The following is a 21182-nucleotide window of genomic DNA, read 5'->3' as shown; positions in this document are numbered from 1 at the left end:
AGAGTAGAGGGGTCAAGAAAAGATGTGCACTCTGTACGAAAATGCCAAGCTTTTTTTCCAAGTTTATCTAATAAATTGATTTAATCCATGAAACACCTTTAATTCATGTCTGTATTTGCTATTTTATTTACCACATCAAGCCAAGAAAATTAACAAAGCTGCTGCATAAAATACGCATGTCAAATTATTGCTTTGAAAGTGTGTGAAAAACAATATTCGCATCATCTTTATCTCTTTTTGTCAGTTACAAAAAAATTATCATACATAGCGTTTTCAGCATGGGTGGTTGGGGAATCCCCTGCTACTAGTCAAGTAGGTAACTAACAATTTTTTTTTCATATAGGAATAAGTGAAGCTCAATATTTTCCAGACTTTCTATGAAATTAATAATTTCAGCATATGAATCTCTTCGAGACTTTCCATGGCCCATATCTTAACTTCTCCTGCATTATCAATGGTAATGGTAGAATGTGGCTAATAATGTCCAGGGTAAGCATTTGACATGTACTGTGAATATGCTCACCTGGATAAACTTGCTACTCAATAACAGCCTCTAAAATAACAGAATTGACCAGATCACTAATTCCTCTTCACAATTTTGTTCGATAATAGACCAGCTTGTGTACTGAATTCAAATAGTTATGCAGGAGCTACCTTCATTATCGACTTTTAACTGCTATTTTAAAGGAGAGCTTTCCAATTTGTGTGTAGGAAACCATTTAAATTTAATTAAGTATAAAAAGCTGTTGTTTGTTTGCTTTTTACAGGTATCTTATTCTTGAAATCTGTCAGAGCCATCCTGTAACTGAACAAAGCTGAAAAGACAACCCTGTACGCACAGTTGATTCCTACATCAACCTCCAGCAGATTAGGGTTATAAAAACTCACCATACAAGCTTGAGCAATGCTTGCACCAACTCGAAACCTTGCTGACATATTTGGTGGCAGAGAATGAGGGAGGCCCAATCCCGGCTGAATGACATCCAGGCATCGCACAGCAGCCTCAATTACCATTTCTGTTGAGAACTGCTTCAGACTGTCTGCTTCTTCAAGGTCACTGAAAGTGAAAATAAAAATGTTCGTTTTGATTGGCACATACAAATTTATTAATCCGTTATTTTCTTTACAAGAAAGTTACAAAGCACAGAGGAAAATTCCAGATGGAAATTAGAATGATAAAAGATAGAAATGGTAAAGATCTAACAGAAGTAAAGGGCATTAAGGAAAGATGGGCAGAATATGCAGAAGATCTGTATAAGAAAGAACTGAATACTGGTCATGACGAAGTTAACATGATCTTACAACCAGAGCAGATATTTTAGAAAGTGAAGTCAAAGGAGTCCTAGAAAATACTGCTAAAAACAAGGCTAGTGGATATAATGATATTCGAGCAGAGCTGTTTGAAGCCACTGGAATGATTTCAGTGCCCAACAGTGGCCAAAAAGGCTCGAAAAGTTCAGTATTTATCCCATTTTCACAGAAGGGAATTTCTAAAGTGCTCAAATCACGGAACAGTCACACTTATCTCACATTCCACCAATGACATGCGTAAAATCTTAAAAAACCGCCTTTGTCTGTACAGTATATAGCCCAAGAATTACCTGAAGAACAAGATGGATTTCATAAAGGAACAGGAACCAGAGATCTAGTTTCCCACATCTGATGCACTATGGGGAAAGTACAAGACTCTCAGAAATATGTTCATATCTGCTTTATTATTATGCTTCAGCTTTTGACCAAGGCAGTCACAATAAATTATGGGAAGTACTGGAAACATGGGAATACCAGATTACCTCATTTATATGGAATTTATAGCCTCACCGAGAAGTCACAACGAGAATCCTATATGGAGCAACTAAATGTGTCAAGGTTCAGAAAGGAGTAGGGCATGGCCACATGCTGTCACCAAGTATGCACAGGCCACAACCAGTGGGCCGCATAAAGCCAGCTACCACTCTGATGGCAACCTGCACTTTATCCTTGTTTATTTGCTCCCCGAAGCAGTGCAGCTGGAACTGATTGACATTTTAAACGATGAGACACTGCAAATTAAATCTGATGAAAAAAATTTGTTTAATTTCTATTGCTTGGTCAATAGAAATAATTGTAAGTTATCAGCAGAAAACGCTTTGAAATGTGCTAGCCTTTCTTGGTCACCTTCTATATGTGAACAAATTTTTCTGTAACAAACATTAACGAATAAAAAAATAGAGCCTACTTGATGACAGACAATTTTGTGTTTGTCTATGACAAAAATCAGACAGAACAGACTGCTTGGACTTATGGTGTCGGAGAAAACTCCTTAGAGTTCTATGGACTACAGAGAGAACAAAATAGGTGGTATTACAGAAAATAAATCCAGACCACTCCTTGGAAGGTCTGATAATGAAACAAAAACTGACATATTTTGGGCAAATCATGAGAAGACATGACTTACGTACTTGAATGTTGAGCGTGATCAAAGGCACAAGGAGGATGAGATGGACTAATGGTTTCACAGCAGCAAGGGAGTCCAACCTGGAAAGCCTTTGGGAGACAGTACATGACAGGAGAGATTGAAGAAGAAATTGGCATGCTTTCGTTCAAAGGGTTACACTGAGTCGGAATCAACTAGATGACACAGACAGAGAAAAAGAAGAAATATGCAAGTTTTCGATGGAAAATATGAGGAATCGTATTTATGGGAATAATTCAAAGAACATATACAGACATGACTATTTAAGATTAGTTGAGAAGCATCAAAGAAGAGATGAGTAATAAAAGTGGGAACAGTAGAGTGTAAGGGAAAAACCATCTCCTAAATCATTGAAAATGACCTACACTGAACACACACCATTTGTTAGGCATAACTTGAAATAAACAATTACATCACACTTACAGAAACTGATAATACGCTTTGAGAAATGGTCTAGACATAGGATTTTAATTTTTGGTGAGATAGATATTGACTTAAGACTAAGGACATCTAATCAACAAATCTACTCAATATGCTAAAATTGCATGGCCTGTACTGTTTTAATGATAACTCAACAAGACAATCTGCCTGCTTTGATAATGCTATTACCTGTGCTGAGACAAATCAGTGTGAAATAGGTTTGTTCAGTACACAGTTTTATCAGAGCATGAAGGCATTTGGTTAAAATTAAAAAGCTGGTCTCTGACTCCTGGCATGACATTTTGCTTGAAAGTAATCATATTAAAAACGCATTTATACACTCCTGGAAACTGAAATAAGAACACCGTGAATTCATTGTCCCAGGAAGGGGAAACTTTATTGACACATTCCTGGGGTCAGATACATCACATGATCACACTGACAGAACCACAGGCACATAGACACAGGCAACAGAGCATGCACAATGTCGGCACTAGTACAGTGTATATCCACCTTTCGCAGCAATGCAGGCTGCTATTCTCCCATGGAGACGATCGTAGAGATGCTGGATGTAGTACTGTGGAACGGCTTGCCATGCCATTTCCACCTGGCGCCTCAGTTGGACCAGCGTTCGTGCTGGACGTGCAGACCGCGTGAGACGACGCTTCATCCAGTCCCAAACATGCTCAATGGGGGACAGATCCGGAGATCTTGCTGGCCAGGGTAGTTGACTTACACCTTCTAGAGCACGTTGGGTGGCACGGGATACATGCGGATGTGCATTGTCCTGTTGGAACAGCAAGTTCCCTTGCCGGTCTAGGAATGGTAGAACGATGGGTTCGATGACGGTTTGGATGTACCGTGCACTATTCAGTGTCCCCTTGACGATCACCAGTGGTGTACGGCCAGTGTAGGAGATCGCTCCCCACACCATGATGCCGGGTGTTGGCCCTGTGTGCCTCGGTCGTATGCAGTCCTGATTGTGGCGCTCACCTGCACGGCGCCAAACACGCATACGACCATCATTGGCACCATTCGTCCCTCCATTCACGCCTGTCGCGACACCACTGGAGGCGGGCTGCACGATGTTGGGGCGTGAGCGGAAGACGGCCTAACGGTGTGCGGGACCGTAGCCCAGCTTCATGGAGACGGTTGCGAATGGTCCTCACCGATACCCCAGGAGCAACAGTGTCCCTAATTTGCTGGGAAGTGGCGGTGCGGTCCCCTACGGCACTGCGTAGCATCCTACGGTCTTGGCGTGCATCCGTGCGTCGCTGCGGTCCGGTCCCAGGTCAACGGGCACGTGCACCTTCCGCCGACTACTGGCGACAACATCGATGTACTGTGGAGACCTCACGCCCCACGTGTTGAGCAATTCGGCGGTATGTCCACCCGGCCTCCCGCATGCCCACTATACACCCTCGCTCAAAGTCCGTCAACTGCACATACGGTTCACGTCCACGCTGTCGCGGCATGCTACCAGTGTTAAAGACTGCGATGGAGCTCCGTATGCCACGGCAAACTGGCTGACACTGACGGCGGCGGTGCACAAATGCTGCGCAGCTAGCGCCATTCGACGGCCAACACCGCGGTTCCTGGTGTGTCCGCTGTGCCGTGCGTGTGATCATTGCTTGTACAGCCCTCTCGCAGTGTCCGGAGCAAGTATGGTGGGTCTGACACACCGGTGTCAATGTGTTCTTTTTTTCCATTTCCAGGAGTGTATTATTCTTCAGTGCTCTGTCGAACACATTCAAAATTTGTTGCCCTAAACTAGAGAGAACAAAATATGGGGACTGCCAGGTCTCATATCTTGCTTGACTGGTTCACACCAGATCTACAAAGGCTCAGAATCCTAAAATGATTTCTTATGACAAATCAGACAGTGAAATGGAAAGAAGAAACTACATAAGGTTAGAGAACAAATAAAAGGCAAAAAATAGATTAAGCATGTTCAAGCCAAATGATGATTTGTAATAACAGGTCCCAAAGTAAATATAAAGCACTCTGTGTAATAGTGAAGATATTAGCAAGGGTAATTCCTGTGATGCTGGTACTACACCAGATGATTTCAACACATTCATTAATAGGACAAGGATTTCTGCCTTGTGATAGACACCTTTCCAGTTTTGTTGCATAAGGTGGAAATCCTCGTCCTATTTTCATAGCAAGCACGAACGTAAGAACTGCAACACCACAAGATGACATTCATTAATGCTGGCAATATAAATTACACTGCTGCAACTGAACATGACAACATCCATAATTCAGTAAGTTACTCAAAATCAGAAGATATTTATGGTCCCACCAATTTTGTGAACAAAGAAATTGTGGCTGTAATAGCACATCCACCATGTTCTCTTCTAAACCAGATATTTGTCAGTGGAACATTGCTTACAGCTCTAAATCAGTCAACAACTGTCTGTGAATAATATTCTTAGTGACTCAGTACAACTTCAGGTCCAGCTTGTCAAAAGTGAATGAAGTTTGAAAATATCACTATCATTATCTGAATTAAGATTATCAGTTAATACAACACTTGTAGATTTCAACAAGGCATCTGATGCTGTCAGCCATAAAATACTGCTAAAAAAACTCTACTACTTTGGTTAAGAGGCTCAGAGCTATTTCTGATCAGATCCTACCTGAGTGACAGAAAACAAATTGTGCAGTTCAACAAAATGAAGCCAAATGTCTTGGATATCACAAAGGACACACCACAAAGTTCTATGTTTGCACCTTTGCTCTTCATAATATATAGAAATGACTTGCTCAGCATTATGTTGTGTAAATCCACTCTATGCAGATGACATCACTTTTGTTAGAGCTGAGGAAGACTTAGAAACATTAAAGCATGAATGTAGGATCATTGCAGAGCAACCAGTAAGCAGTAAGCAGTTCCAAATCAATGAATTGCAAATTAATCATGAGAAAACTGTAGTTATCTTCTTTAGCTTACGTATTAAAAATGATACCAACGATTGTGCTCCAACCAAACTTCTTGGAGCCCGTCTTTTCTCAAAATTAACATGGAAGAGTCACACTGATTATATCTCTCTTAAGTTAAAATATGTGTCATTTGTTAAGTAAACTAAGGTCTTGTGTGAGTGATAAGTTATTGCACCAAGCATAATATGCCTTTTTCCACATCCACCTGACATATGCCATTTTGTTATTGGAGAATTCCTCTCGAGTAAAAAAGTTGTCATTTGGCAAAAGAAGGCAATCAGACACATGTGTAGAGTCAGAAATATTGAATCTTGTAGACTATATTTCAGAAAACTAAAAATACCGTGTTATGTCCCTCTTTATACTAAGTTATCTAACTCACACACAAGAAAACCAGTACAGCCACAAACAAACTGTTCATTCACGTCAGTAACATATAAAACAGCAGACCAAATGTTCCACAAAGCATCATTCAGATTAAACCTATATATGTGTCAATAAAGTGAATCTAACAAGTGCAGTATGAGGGACAATTTTGTATCTTGACACACAGCAATGAACTAAAATATTTTTTACACCATTTATGTAACTATATATGTAAGTGTTAATGTACACAGAAGATGACATTGATTGCATTTTTCAATGCTTAAAGATGGATATTAAATAAATCTTTATGAATTATACTTTTTTATTTTTGTTAGCACTGCAGACATTTTTTGTGTGTGTTAAATGAGATAATAGACAGAAGAGAAACACAAATTTGTAGCAATGTGTCCAGAGTATGCGCCTCCTTTGCTGCTGCATATGTTAGATCATTTCTTTTTATTCAAAGATGTCCCGGTTACCTGCTGATCAACACATTTCATATATTGTATTAGAGAGGAAAGTTGCTACACACCATATAGCCGAGATGCTGAGTCGCGATAGGTACAATAAAAAGATTCACACAATTATAGCTTTCAGCCATTAAGGCCTTTGTCAGTAATACACACACACACACACACACACACACACACACACACACAGGAGCGCGCACGTGCGCAAATGTAACTTGCACCACACAGCTGTCTGAGACTGCAGATGTGTGTGCAAGTTTGTGTGTGTGTGTGTGTGTGTGTGTGTGTGTGTGCATATATATATATATATATATATATATATATATATATATATATATATATATATATATATATATATATATTGCTGACAAAGGCCTGAGTGGCCAAAAGCTATAATTGTGTGAATCTTTTTGTTGTGCCTATCGCGACTCTGCATCTCTGTTATATGGTGAGTAGCAACTTTCCTCTCTAATATTGTTACATTCCATCCTGGATTTTCCATCGTTTGATTACGTTTCATATATTGTTGTTACCTCACATGATCAGTCTGTGCAAAAGGCAATCTATAAATTTGTACTGTAGTCTTCTTATGAAAACTTATTTATTTGCCAATATCATTGTGTTAACACATTAGTGAATTACTAGTTTTGCCAATATAAATTGCTGTCTTGTGATCTACAGAAGAAAATATGCTGAGGTTACAGGTTCAAAGCAATATGAAAACACAATAAGGCACACATAAAAACTCAATGATAAAAATTTATGTACCCATAAAACCAGTCAGTGGCATTAACATCACACAATGCTTCAAATCACTGTCACAAGAAGAACAGACAAATGTACTGTAAGATGATAAATCTCAAAATTCCCTTCATATGGATGGATGCAATCCAAAGCCAAAATACAGTAATGAACCCATCTAATAAGTAAAATTAAATAAAAACACACCATAAGAAAGTCAAGGTATTACAATAACATGCCAGATGTTCAATCTTTATGTATGTAAAACTTGGAATTTGTATACCATATGGTCACATTATGGGTATATAGTTTTTTGTAATTGAGTTTTTGTGTATGCGATATGTGTTTTTATATTGCTATAGGTCAGTAACTTCAGCATATTTTCTTTTATAGATATGAAGAAGGCAATTTATATTGGTGAAATTAGTAATCCACTAATATGTTAACAAAGCAATCTTGGCAAACAAATAAAAGTTTTCATAAGAAGACTACAATATCTTTCCTATCTCTTTAAGTATTCAATGGTTTAGACGATAGTGTGTGGGATGTCATACGGGTAAAGAGGGAAGTGGACTCAGAGGAGAGGTCCTGGGAAGGGCCTAAGACTTCAAGCAGGGATTGGACGTTATGTTGGTCCTCTGGGACGGGATCACTTTGGCAAAGTTTATAGGTGTACAAGTCGGGCAATTGGCAAAGGTCTTCTGCCTTGGTAGTCAAACCTAAAATATATATGGCTACATGCTCACCATTTACAGGTTTTTCTTAGTGACTAACTGTCTCTACTTCAAAATTCCTCTATGGTATAGAAAGAGTTGTCAAGTAATAACATTCTTAATCTACATTTGAAAATAGTTCTGTTTTCTGTCAGATATTTTACTTCCATGTGTAACTAGTCAAAGAGCTTTATAGGTGCATATTTCAGCTTTGGCAATGCTGACCATTTTTCCTTCTAGTGTTGTAATTGCAAATACCTTTGTTACTCTCAAACTTAGATGGACTGTTAATAAATTTTATAAGTAAACAAATGTACTGTGAGGCTGTGGTTAATATTCCCAGATGCTTAAAGAGAAACCTGCAAGATGCATATGTGGGAAACCTGCACATAATTCTATTTAATTTCTTTTATGCAATGAAATACTGTTTTGCTTAAGCAAGGAGTAACCCCAGGATACATCCAACAAGATATCAATGAAAGAAAGTATGTTAACCTACTGAGCTCTGTATCCCCAATGCTGTCAGTTATTCTTATGACGAGAGATGATGAACCTAAAAATTTTAACATGTCTACTATATGGTTTTTACAATCTAAGTTTTCATCAATATGCACACCCTTGAACTTACTGTTTTGTACCCTGTTTATTATTTATTGTTGGTATACCAAGTTAAATACATCAATTTCGTAACAACCTTATTTCAATTATCTGATCATTTAAAATTCAGTTTATTCACATTCTCTCATTAATTTCATTCCGATATATGTACATTGGTTCGACTGTTGCTAACCAATACTTGAACATAAAACAAACAATTCTCATTGTTGTAATTTCAGGACAGTTTTTGTAAGGATTGAAATTAGAATCGGCATAGTCCATATCAATTCAGGCAGGCTAGGGAAAAAAATTTCTGCTCCGAGATATAGCTCCCCAACGATGACACCTCGCATACTATTTTGAAGATGCGAATTGCTTTATGACTACAAAGAACGCCTCCATTTGGACTCATCTGTCAAAGTTCTTTTACTACAGCGTTCTGAACTTTTTTTTATAATTTGTGGAAATTTTTTTTTCTCAAAAATACCAATCCATAAAATTTTGTTTCTTTTTCTGTTATTTAGTACCATATAGTTCTACATTCCCTGAAAAGGAGAGCTTCCACTTTTAGGTTGAACAGATTTTATAAACAATTGAAATTTTTGGCATACATAAAACATGTTATATACTACCACATTATCACATAACAGTCTCATAAAAATCAAAACCTAGCCTTATTTAACATAATTTTAGTTTGGAAAGATGAGTATGAGACTCATTTTTGAAGCTTTTTAAATGGTTCCAAAATGAATGTGAAAGATCCAAAGACTTAGCCCTAAATGTTTCAGTTTATACAACTTCCGTGCACTCTGTTTTGTACTGAAATTAGCCAGTCAATGAACTAAAAATGTGTTCCACTGCTTCAGTATCTTCCTTTGATATAGACTGATGCCTTCCTGTTGAACCAATTGGAACTGGAGCACTTATCTTCAGAACATTGTTAACAGTAAGTGAGCACTGATGGTGGTGTTGCTATCCTTCAGCTGGAAATCTATATCCACCAGCTGGTCCATGTGGTAGAATAAAGTCCAGTACAATTTCATTTAACTCATAACTGGTGTCTATAACCTCTGCAATCCACCAATCACAGTCTCTCTCTCTCTCTCTCTCTCTCTCTCTCTCTCTCTCTCTCTCTCACACACACACACACACACACACACACCCCTCTCAGGTTGTGAATCTGAATATTATCCTGCCATTTCTGAGGTGTTGGCCGAACAAACAAAATTTCTCCTTTCTTGCTCTTTAAAGTGCATGCAATATGAGTTCATACATCACTTCCAAGTCCAAAAATGTGTCTTCTGAATTCCTTTCACAGGAGTAGTTTATTTGGACCATTTTGCTTTTTTCTGCTCATGGAATTCTTCAATTTCCTTTTTGAACAAAAGAATGAAGGCTGTGGATGTGTAAGATTTCACAACTCTTGTAAAATCCTCAGCATTCTGAATTGCGGCTGCATTTGGTCTGGAAAGATTATGTTTTGTAGGATGGTGCTTCAGCAGGCCTCCTACACCATCACAAGGCCCCTTCCCTTGAGCAGTAGCACTGTATACCCAGTTAGTTGGCACAAGCAACTTGCCCAATTCAACCAGCTGGTAACGATTTTTAAAGTGACTAGGAGCACCATCAGAAATAATGATGATGATCTCTGCCTCTGTTTGCAGTTGAAGAATTTTGCACATTGCTAGCAAAGCGTGTGCCGAGTCATGCCCTGTGTCATCGCTTATAACTTTACACTTGTGGTCTTGTTCCGAAAATATGTCACTCCTGCAAAAATTGAAACCTGGTCATTACTCCAATGATACCCTTGTACTTCTTTTGGGAGGATTACAGACCAATTCTCAGAAACATCATAGTGAAGCACTAAATATAGTTCTTCAGCATGTACACACCCTTTCACTTCTGCAATGTGTTGATGTTGCAATTTCTTCTGATGCTGGTGTGTTACTGCTTTCACTGACCACTTACCAAGTTCATCAATGAAACTATCAAAAGCAACAGTTTTCTTAATTAGTTTATTTTCCTCCCATGTTGCATATGTAAGTTCTGCAGAGTTATCTACTATGTCTTCCAGGCCAAGTGCCTGTAAAGACAGTCCTTCCTCTCCAGGGCAGTCACCACATTCATAAAACAAACAAGTCTCTCGCTTTATGTCACAGACTACTAATGACTTCACACGGCCAACCAAAGTGTCTTATGTCACATGCTTCAGTAAGTTCTTCAAAGTTACCAACAAAGTTCAAAATTCGCGACGTACACACGTAAACAGAAATCTCTAGGTGGGTGTGGAACTTCCCACTTAGATCATAGTGCATAAAATTTTGATCTTCCAGTATGTAAAGTTGTATAATTGCTCTTATCAATTGCAAAAGTTTCTTTAATACTACGAGTCATGTACCTCTTCACTTTCACAACTTTTTGACCTTCAACTGTTACAGTTACAGTGTCTTTTTTGTTGAAACTCTTGTGAGAACAGTCCCATTTATCTTCCAGATAAATTGACTGCACTATTTAAACTTGAGCTATTTGTACAGGATGACCATAATAGGGATCTGGTCTTCCAAAGACTCCTTTTACAGACCTCACATTTCTTGATTTGTCTACCATTTAATACTGATGGAACATGGTTCAAAACTGTTTTCTTTGAAAATGTCTCTGGAATAATACTTAAAGCTTGAACCTTTTCACTGTAGGATGCACAATATTAAACAGCTGAATTGATACTGGTGAAAAATTCCTGGAAAGAGATGCGAGAGTGCTTTGGTTCACTTTTTTCTGAAGATGGAATTTCTGCTTGAAGAGCGTGGTCAGTTCTGCTGTAGTGTATTCATCCATAGCTTTAGTAATTTCTCTGTGCTTTCTTGGTGCACAGAGCTTATGACGCGACTTCACTGACCACAATTCCTTAACAGGACTAACGCCTAACTCTGTAGTTGACTGATTCAGGGTATTTATTCTTCCTCTATAGATGCAAAATCTGCATCATCTGCACCATGGGAGGCTTCACCTTGTTCAGTTACTATCATTGATGCTATTGTGTCAAAACATTTAGAACACAAAAAGTCGTCACTGGAAACATCTTCACTTTGAAACAAAGTCTTCAAATGAGAACACTTATTCCCAACCTGAACAAATTCTGTTTTTTGTTTTTCTTATATATCACTCTTATGGATATGCAAATAGTCAGCACACTTCACTCTCCTGCGGCCGCAGTCAGAAGACATTTCAAACAGTCCTTTCCACAAAACACACTCCATCTGTGTCAACTGGCAGATTCCTCACGAAAACACAGAACTCACTGGATGGTCTCAGATTTCTCAGAAGCCTCTTCAGTAAACAAATTAGCACTTAACAACTACAATACAGAAACCTGCAATGAACAACCATGACAAAGAAACTGACAAGAAACTACAACAAAGTGCAAGAAATATCTGCAACAATGAATGTGAAAAGAAATAACTGCAACAAAGAAAGTGATAAGAAATAATTGCAACAAAGACAATAGAAATAAACATTGTAACAAAGAAATTAGTAAGAAACAAATGCAGTGGAGACATACATTACCCTTGAAAGTTTAAAAAAAATGTATTTTTTTTTAATAAAACCCGTCCAACTTAAAAGTGTAAGCTCTTCTTTACAGAGAATATAGTACTACATGGTACTAATCAACAGAAAAAAATAATAATTCTGGATTGACATTTTTGAAAAAAAAAAAATCTGTAAATTATTAAAAAAATTCAAAAGCCGACAGTAAAAGAACTTTGACAGATATGTCCAAATGGAGGATACCATTGTAATCATAAAGTAATTATCTTCTAAACAAAAAAAAAAAAAAACTCTTAACAAACTATCTGGAACTGTTACAGGGATACAGCATTTTTAAAAAAAATTCTGAGATTAGCATCTTCAAAATGGTGTTCACAGTGTCATCTTTGGAGGCCTGTATCTTGGGGCAGGAATTTTTTTGGAGAAAACAAAAAAATAGCTGTTTCTTACTTACTCGTGAATTTTAATATATGCTAAATTCAATAACATCAAAGATTATCAAGGTAACCGCCCTGCCTGAAGTGATACAGATTATGCCAATCCCATCAGTATTTGGGTAATAAACTCACAGAAATTTTAGGGACATTCTTCATGGTATAAGCAACTGTATAAAAAAAATTGTCGACAAACATATTTTACAAATTTTAATAGTAAAAGCTAAAAGTTGTATAAAACTTTATCCTGCAATGTGAGATGAACGAATTAATGCATAACTGAGTGATGACAGTGTATGTAATAGTGATTTTGATTGTAATCCATAAATTTTCTGTTTCTAATAACGGATTACATAGACAGCAAGGGATATATATATATAAGGATGGCAAATAAGCCATGAGTGCATGTCAGTTTTCTGACAGTTTTTGTGAGCCATTTTCGTTATCGGATTATGCAATAAACATGTGATTTTGAAAGAGATCATCGTGTCAACCTGAATTTCTTGTAATATCTCTTAACATTACCAAATCAACAGCTACACTGCCAAGAACTCAGCAAGTGGAGCAGATAACTCTCAAATTCTTTTACAGCTATTGCAGAATCAGTGATCACTGAGAAATAAAGATGAGTGTTTGTTAATTACTTGTTGCGCACTGGTATATTTCAATTGTTATGGAGGATCCTGGACTTACAGCTGCACTGTTATGGAGGTTTTGCTAACAGGATTTTGAGTTTCAGGTTGATTTATGCAATAATGGTCACTGATACAAGACAGCTTTTAAAAAACAGCACTGGAATGGATATCCAAAGCAAACTACATATTAACACAAAAAAGGATATTAAAGAGACAATAATTAAAAAGTGGACACAAAGAAGAAAATTATGTTTCTGCCATGGAACTGCATCATCAAGAACAACTGAGATAAGTAATCTGTTTAATCTTTTTCTGTGTGGTAGGAATTTTGTGTGGAAACTACAATTTTAGTATGAGGACTGAAATTTTCATTTAAAAAGTTTAGAACTGTGTTTGTTTACCAATCGAGCAGGTAATAGTAATCTAGATAGTGTGTCCGTAGAAAACAGGACCAGGAAGTAGACAACGATATGAGTTTAAATAACAAAAAATGGTTCAAATGGCTCTGAGCACTATGGGACTTAACTGCTGAGGTCATCAGTCCCCTAGAACTTAGCACTACTTAAACCTAACTAACCTAAGGACAACCCACACATCCATGCCCAAGGCAGGATTCGAACCTGCGACCATAGCGGTCACATGGTTCCAGACTGTAGCGCCTAGAACCGCTCGGCCACTCCGGCCGGCTTTAAATAACAGCAGCACTGAAGTGAAATCAAAGTAAACAGTGATGTAGCTCAGAACCAGATTTGTGACAATGTGAATGCTTGTTCACCATTCCTTAAGTTGTAGCATCAAACAGTGGAATTGCAGAATTGTTGTCAAGGTTATTTAATGAAACTATTAATACTATAACAATATCATGAGAAGGAAAGTTGCAACTTACCTTATAGCAGAGATGCTGAGTTCAGATATGCACAACAAAAAGACTCTCACAATTAAACCTTTCGGTCATTAAGGCATTCTTCAACACCAGACACACATAAGCACACACACACACTCTTATGCAAATGCAGCTCACACACACAACTGCAGTCTCAAGCAACTGAAACCACACTGCAAGTGGCAGCACCAGTGCATGATGGGAGTGGCGATTGGGTGGGGTTAAGGAGGAGTTTGGGGTGGGAAGGGGGAGGGCTAGAATGGTGAAGGTGGTGGACAGTGAAGTGCTGCAGTTCAGACAGAGGGCAGAAGAGAGGTATGGAGGGTGGGTGGGGGGTAGTGTAAAAGGAGAAAATTCACAAAAAGGATAGAAAATCGGATGGAAAAGGATTCTGAAACAAGATCGAAATCTGAGGGAGGCAACGATAGCGATAGGTGATAACTCGCTAAAACTGGTGAGCAGTTGCAAGGAGCAAAGTAAAGAATAACTGATAAAAAATTTATATTACTGTGGGTAGCAGATCTGCAGGTGGGTAAGTGTGAAGAAAGGGGACTGCAGATGTGACTGGATGGTGGAATTAGTGGGTGTGAACCGGGATAGGGATAGAACGGAGAAAGTGGAGAGGGGGGGGGGGGTGGAGGGTGGTGGGGGGGGGGGGGGGTGGAGGGGGGGGTGGGGGGGGGTACCTTCGTTCATATCAAACCTACTAACCACCAGCAATACCTCCACTTCGACAGCTGCCATCCGTTCCATACCAAGAAGTACGTTCCATACAGCCTAGCCACCCATGGTAGTCACATCTACAGTGACGAACAGTCCCTCTCGAAATATACTGAGGGTCTAACTGATGCCTTCATTGACTGTAATTATCCTCCCAACCTTGTCCAAATCAAATCTCCCGTGCCCTATCTTTCCAGTCTCCAACCACCTCCTAAAGTCTCACACCACCCAGCCACAGAGCAGCATTCCCCTCATAACTCCGTACCTCCCAGGACTGGAGCAACTGAATTACATTCTCTGCCAGGGTTTTGATTACCTCTCGTCGTGCCCTGAAATGAGAAATGTCCTGCCCACTATCCTTCCCACCCCTCTCACAATGATATTCCACCGTCCACTGAACCTAAACAATATACTCGTCCATTCTTACACAACCCCTTGCTCCCAATCCCTACCTCATGGCTTATACCCCTGTAATAGACCTAGATGTGAGACCTGTCCCATACATCCTACCACCACCACCACCACCACTACCTACTCGAGTCCTGTCACTAACATCACCTATTCTATCAAAGGCACAACTACCTGTAAAACCAGTCATGTGGTCTACAAGCTAAGCTGAGACCACTGTGCTGCATGTCTGCATGAATGGCCACCAACAAACTGCGGCTGAGAAACAAGTGTACCACCTTGTTTCTGAAAACGCTGCCAAACATGATATCCTTCATTTCAATGACTGCTTCATAGCTTGCGACATATGCATCCTTTCCATCAACAACAGCTTTTCTGAATTGTGCAAGTGGGAACTTTCCCTGCAATATATCCTATGTTTGCATAACCCTCCTGGCATCAACCTTTGTTAGTCACTATCCTCACCCATCCAACCCTTTACCTGTTCCCATTCCAGCACTACACAAGGCTTCATTCCACCACCACACCAAATCTTTTTATTTCTCTCCTTTTCCGTTCATGTCTCCCCCCCCCCCCCCCCAACTCTCCGCTGCCCTCCGTCTGACCTGCAGCAATTCATGCATACCTGCGACTCAGTATCTGCTATATGGTGAGTAGCAACTTTTCTTCTCATGATATTTATTTATTTATTTTACATAGTTTATGTCCACACTAGACAACTAAAATCAAACATACTACAACAGAGTCTACAATAATTAAGTTTAGGTCAGCAGTCAGCAATTTCTTCGTTTCCCAAAAGTTCTTCATTTGCTGTGATCTGGCTGCTCGTTCTTCTGCAAATATGACATACTTCTTCCGTTCTGATGGTTTGAATGTCAGCCATGTGTATTTGTTCTTCAGAAGCAGTTTCTCTTCTCTTTGTTGAATTTGGTGTGTGGTGATGTTCAGTTCATCCAGATCACTTTGTACTTCTTTAAACCAGATGCTTTTGGTTTTGCTGTTCCAGAAGTAGTCAAAAAGTTTCTTCAGGATTCTAGTATTTGGCAGGAGAGATATGTGGCTGAAAAATGCAATCCTCCTTTTCCGCATTGTATCAACAATGGATTCACTTTCTTTATACACTACTGATTTGGCAAAAGTCTCCACTGCTCATTAACTTGGTGTTTCTTACTGATAATTGTTCAGAGTATTCTTCTAACAACTTTCTGCAATTTGTCAGTTGTTGCTTGAGTATTTAGCCTGAATAGTGCTTCACTTGCGTATGTTGCTTCCGGTTTAACGACAGAGGAGTAATGTCGAAATTTAGCATTTATTGAGAGTGATCGTTTTTTGTAGGTTGGCCACGTGGTTCTCTGTGCTCTCTGAAGTTTTAATGTTCTATCTATTGATGCTCTTCCTTTAACAAACCAGGTAATAATCTCACCAAGATATTTAAACTTCTTTACTACCTTAATTTTTTGATCATTATGAAGTACGATATGGGATGTGTCAACTGAGAAGCTGGGCATCATTTCTGTTTTCTTAAATGAAATTTGCAATCCGACCTTTGCCGCTAATCGTTCTAGTTGTTCTACCTGAACCTTTGCTTCATCAATATTGTTTGCTATCAGTGCCAAATCATCTGCAAATGCAAGGCAGTTAAATTGAATCTTTCTTCCAATCTTAACAGATGGTGGGCATATCTTGTTCCATTCACGCATGATTTTCTCCAGCACACAATTGAACAATAATGGAGACAATCCAGCGCCTTGTCGAAGGCCAGTATGAATCTCAAAAGGTTCTCATGATATTGTTACATTCCATCTTAGATTTTCCATTGTTTCATCATTATTATAAATTCCCTTTACTTTATGTCTATGGTCACAAATTTTTTGTCATCAGACTACCAGTTTTGGTCTATAACGACCACCGTCAGATCTGTTTTATAAAAACAGATATTAGGACATGTTTTATCAAAAAGATCTGAAAATGGTCATTATGGTCTGAAACTGGTAGTCTGATGACAAAAAAATTTGTGACAATAGATTTACAATAACAGAAATTTATTCTGTATTCAGGTCACTGTTCCATTTGCGACTATGTTGCAGCTTGTGGAACTGTTAATACTTTAAGTAATACCGTAGCTTACAGAATTACCAAGTACCGAACACAGTTTCAAAGTTGTTCAGAAGGCTATAACAGAAAGTAGTGATGCACTGAAAAATGTAATAAATAACAAGCCAGTCTTAGAATTTAAATTCAAAAAATCAGAAGACTCTTGTAATAACAGGGTATCAGAGTTATACTCCAAACTCAATAATGTAGACAAACTTAAATACCAATATAGATGCATGTAGTAGCAAAATGAATAAAGTGAACAAGAAATTTACTGAGTTGAAGGAAATTGTGGTAGCTAAAAAGCTTTAGCAATAATTGTATTGGCTTGTGGGATAACAATCTCAATTAAGCATTTTCCAGATGACAGTAAAATTCGCCCTGTTGATTTTTTACACCAAGAGAACTTTGTAAGTGGTATAACTGATAATCTAAGTGTCAAATTTTTAAAGAAGTCTTAATATGAGAAGGCACTGTCATGGGCAAATCAAAATATTAATATTGAAATGTCTTATGATAAATTTGAGATTTTTTTACAATAAATTTTGATCTGAAACTGAGTGAAGAATAAATTTTTGAATGGGCTAATTTATAGAGAGGCACACACAAGCATTAAATCTTTTGTATACTATTTTCTGACTACATAAAGTATGAGATATAATTTTACTTTATAACAATGTCAATATCCCCTACTACAGGATGTGTGTCCTCTTTGTACAACCTCTAGGGACCCAACCCTGGGCCATTTGATTCTGCAATTTAGTCCTCTGATGGTACAGTTATTCCCCTACTCTTCTTTTACTCTGTTATTGCTGTTGATGTCTGACTTGTGAATGTCAATTTTCATTTACCTAACACTGTGGAATTATGGTAAAAAGAGGTTATACAGAAACATTACTGAGCAATGAGAGATGAAATGTTAATCTTACAAAGAAGCTCAGTCTTTGTGCTGAAACTTTATTTGCTTTCTGTATTAATTTCATCTTTTTTGTACTCCGTGAGTCTGCCAACTAGACAACTATATACCACCAATTCTCACGGGTAATATTAAACATGTGAGACAGATTTTCCTTGGCAATGGAAGAGTTTGTTGAAGGAGTGGACTGTATACACTGAGTAACCTATACATGAACAATGTTTAAAACTAAACTGTGATGAGTTGTTTCGAAGTTAATACTCGACTATGCACACAGAATTTTATACTTTAGTCAGTTGTACTAGCAATCTTAAAAAAGAAATCACACAAACAAATTACTACTGATACTAGAAGATATGTTTCTTTAGATTGTTAAGAGATATGGGAGTGACTTTATTTAAACAATTACTTATTACTTACACAAGCACTATGTTGTTACGAAAATATTGCTGCAAATTTATGTTAGGTACTTTACATAAATCCTGTGGGTAATTTTGTGGATCAGTCATAATGAGTAAGAAATATATGGATACTACTTTGAACTAATGCACAGATATTTCACTTGAATCCACTTTATACATACATATCATCTTTATATGCTATTTCACATGATTTCTATTCTACTGGGAATGGAAAAATGATGTTAGCGATACACAGTGAGTATGGTAAATATTACTTTACACTATCTTTCTTGTCATCAAGCTGCAGAGTGACTGATAGACTATTGTGAAGAAATAGTTGGAGTTTGACCATAAAATATCTCAAAAACATTCACATGGAAGAGTTCTACATTGCCTATGCTGCAGACACTACTAGAAAGTGATTTTAAATGAGCTGAATGTATATAGCCTATTATGTTATTAGTTACATCTTATTGACAAAACATGAATTAGCTGTTTTGTGGTGCACACACACAAACACGCCCCCCCCCCCCCTCCCCATACACACAGAGAATCTATGCAAACAGATATTGAATAATATACAGAAAAGAATGTCTGAGTCACAGCAGTTTGTGAAGTCATTTAGCCAATGCTCTTGTCAGATACATGTACTCTTACTGTCTTGTACTTACGCACTGTTCACATATTGTAGGATCAATGGTCAGGGATCAGGATGACTGGAGAGTTTTGTTGTGTATTATGGTATTTTACTGCACTTTGTCTTAAGGCACATAGCCTCAGTGGCGCACTTTTACTTCAGTTCATTTGTTCATTGAGAGATGCATTTGAATAAACAAGTTTCATTGTTATATCTTTTTGAGAGGTGGTGAACTGCAAAACTAATTAAATAATTTATGGGAGATTACAGAGGTGCTGAAATGCAAGTCTACTATTGACCCATGAGGTGTGAATATCCAGTATATTACATCAAAAAATATTTGTGTGACAGACAGTTAATGCTATTTAAATGGTGCATTTAAGCAAATTTAAAAGGAGGATTACTTTGGATGAGTTATAGTAAAGGACAGTTGTTGGCTTACTGTAATGTAAATTTGTTGGATCAGTAAAGGACTTACCTGAATAGAATTTGCATATAAGGTATCAGTTGTAGTGACACATCTGACTGGATTAATAATTGTTAATCATACACTGAAGATCCAAGGAAACTGGTACACCTGCCTAATATCGTGAGCCCCCCCCCCCCCCCACCACAACCACACAGAAATGCCACAACACTATGTGGCATGAACTCAACTAATGTTGAAGTAGTTCTGGAGGGTATTGACACCATAAATCCTGCAGGGCTATTCATAAATCTGTAAGAGTACGAGGGGGTGGAGATCTCTTCTGAACAGCACGTTGCAAGGCATCCCAGATATGCTTGTCACATTGTCCTGCTGGAATTGCCAAAGTCCATTAGAATGCAAATGGACATGAAGGTGATCAGACAGGATGCTTACATAGTGTCACCTGTCAGAGTCGCATCTAGATGTATCGGGGGTCGAATATCGCTCCAACTACGCATGCCCCACACCATTACAGAGCCTCCACCAGCTTGAACGGTCCCCTGCTGGCATGCAGGGTCTATGGATTCATGAGGTTGTTTCCATGTCCGTACACATTCATCCGCTCAATACAATTTGAAATGAGACTCGTCCGACCAGGCAATATGTTTCCAGCCATCAACAGTCCAATGTCTGTGTTGACGGGCCCAGGAGAGGCGTAAAGCTTTATGTTGTGCAGTCATTAAGGGTACACGAGTAGGCCTTCGGCTCCAAAAGCCCATATCGATGATGTTTCATTGAATAGTTCATATATTGACACATGTTGATGGACCAGCATTGAAATCTGCAGTAATTTGCAGAAGAGTTGCACTTCTGTCACGCTGAATGATTCTCTTCAGTCGCCATTGGTCCCGTTCTTATAGGATCTTTTTCCGGCCGCAGCGATGTCGGAGAATTGATGTTTTACCAGATTCCTGATATTCACAGCACCCTCATGAAATGGTTGTCACAGGAAAACCCCACTTCAATGCTGCCTCTCAGATACTGTGTCCCTTCGCTTGTACAGCGACTATAACACTACACTCAATAAGCTGCCATTGTAACAGCAGTAACCAATCAACAACTGTGCCAGGCACTTGTTGTCTTATATAGGAATTGCCAACTGCAGTGCCGTATTCTGCTTGTTTACATACATCGGGGATTCGAATAAGCATGCTTATAGCAGTTTCTTTGGCGCTTCAGTGTTTATTTTGCACACTTAACATACTGATTTGTAATTTTATGAACATTTTATTACATATCAATGTGAGGAATACTTGCACAAAAGCATGAGCCTGTACAGCATTCCTTACATTATGTTACCATAATTGTACAGTACTCGGAAGAAGAAGGAA

The 21182-nt window shown here is 38.4% G+C and overlaps 1 protein-coding gene across 2 annotated transcripts in view; it reads right to left on the bottom strand.

Moving 5' to 3' along the window:
- The window catches only part of LOC126251701 (coiled-coil domain-containing protein 22 homolog), a 214890-nt gene that overhangs the window by 131162 nt on the left and 62546 nt on the right, over positions 1-21182 (bottom strand). For both annotated transcript variants that reach the window (XM_049952289.1, XM_049952290.1), the window contains exon 2: positions 889-1057. In XM_049952289.1, the coding sequence (XP_049808246.1) occupies positions 889-1057 (169 nt within the window). The remainder of the gene's footprint in view (positions 1-888; positions 1058-21182) is intronic.

This window comes from Schistocerca nitens, chromosome 4 (assembly GCF_023898315.1).
Source record: "Schistocerca nitens isolate TAMUIC-IGC-003100 chromosome 4, iqSchNite1.1, whole genome shotgun sequence".
NCBI lineage: Eukaryota > Metazoa > Arthropoda > Insecta > Orthoptera > Acrididae > Schistocerca > Schistocerca nitens.
Note: the sequence above shows the minus strand (reverse complement) of the source record. Positions and strands in the feature narration are given on the sequence as shown.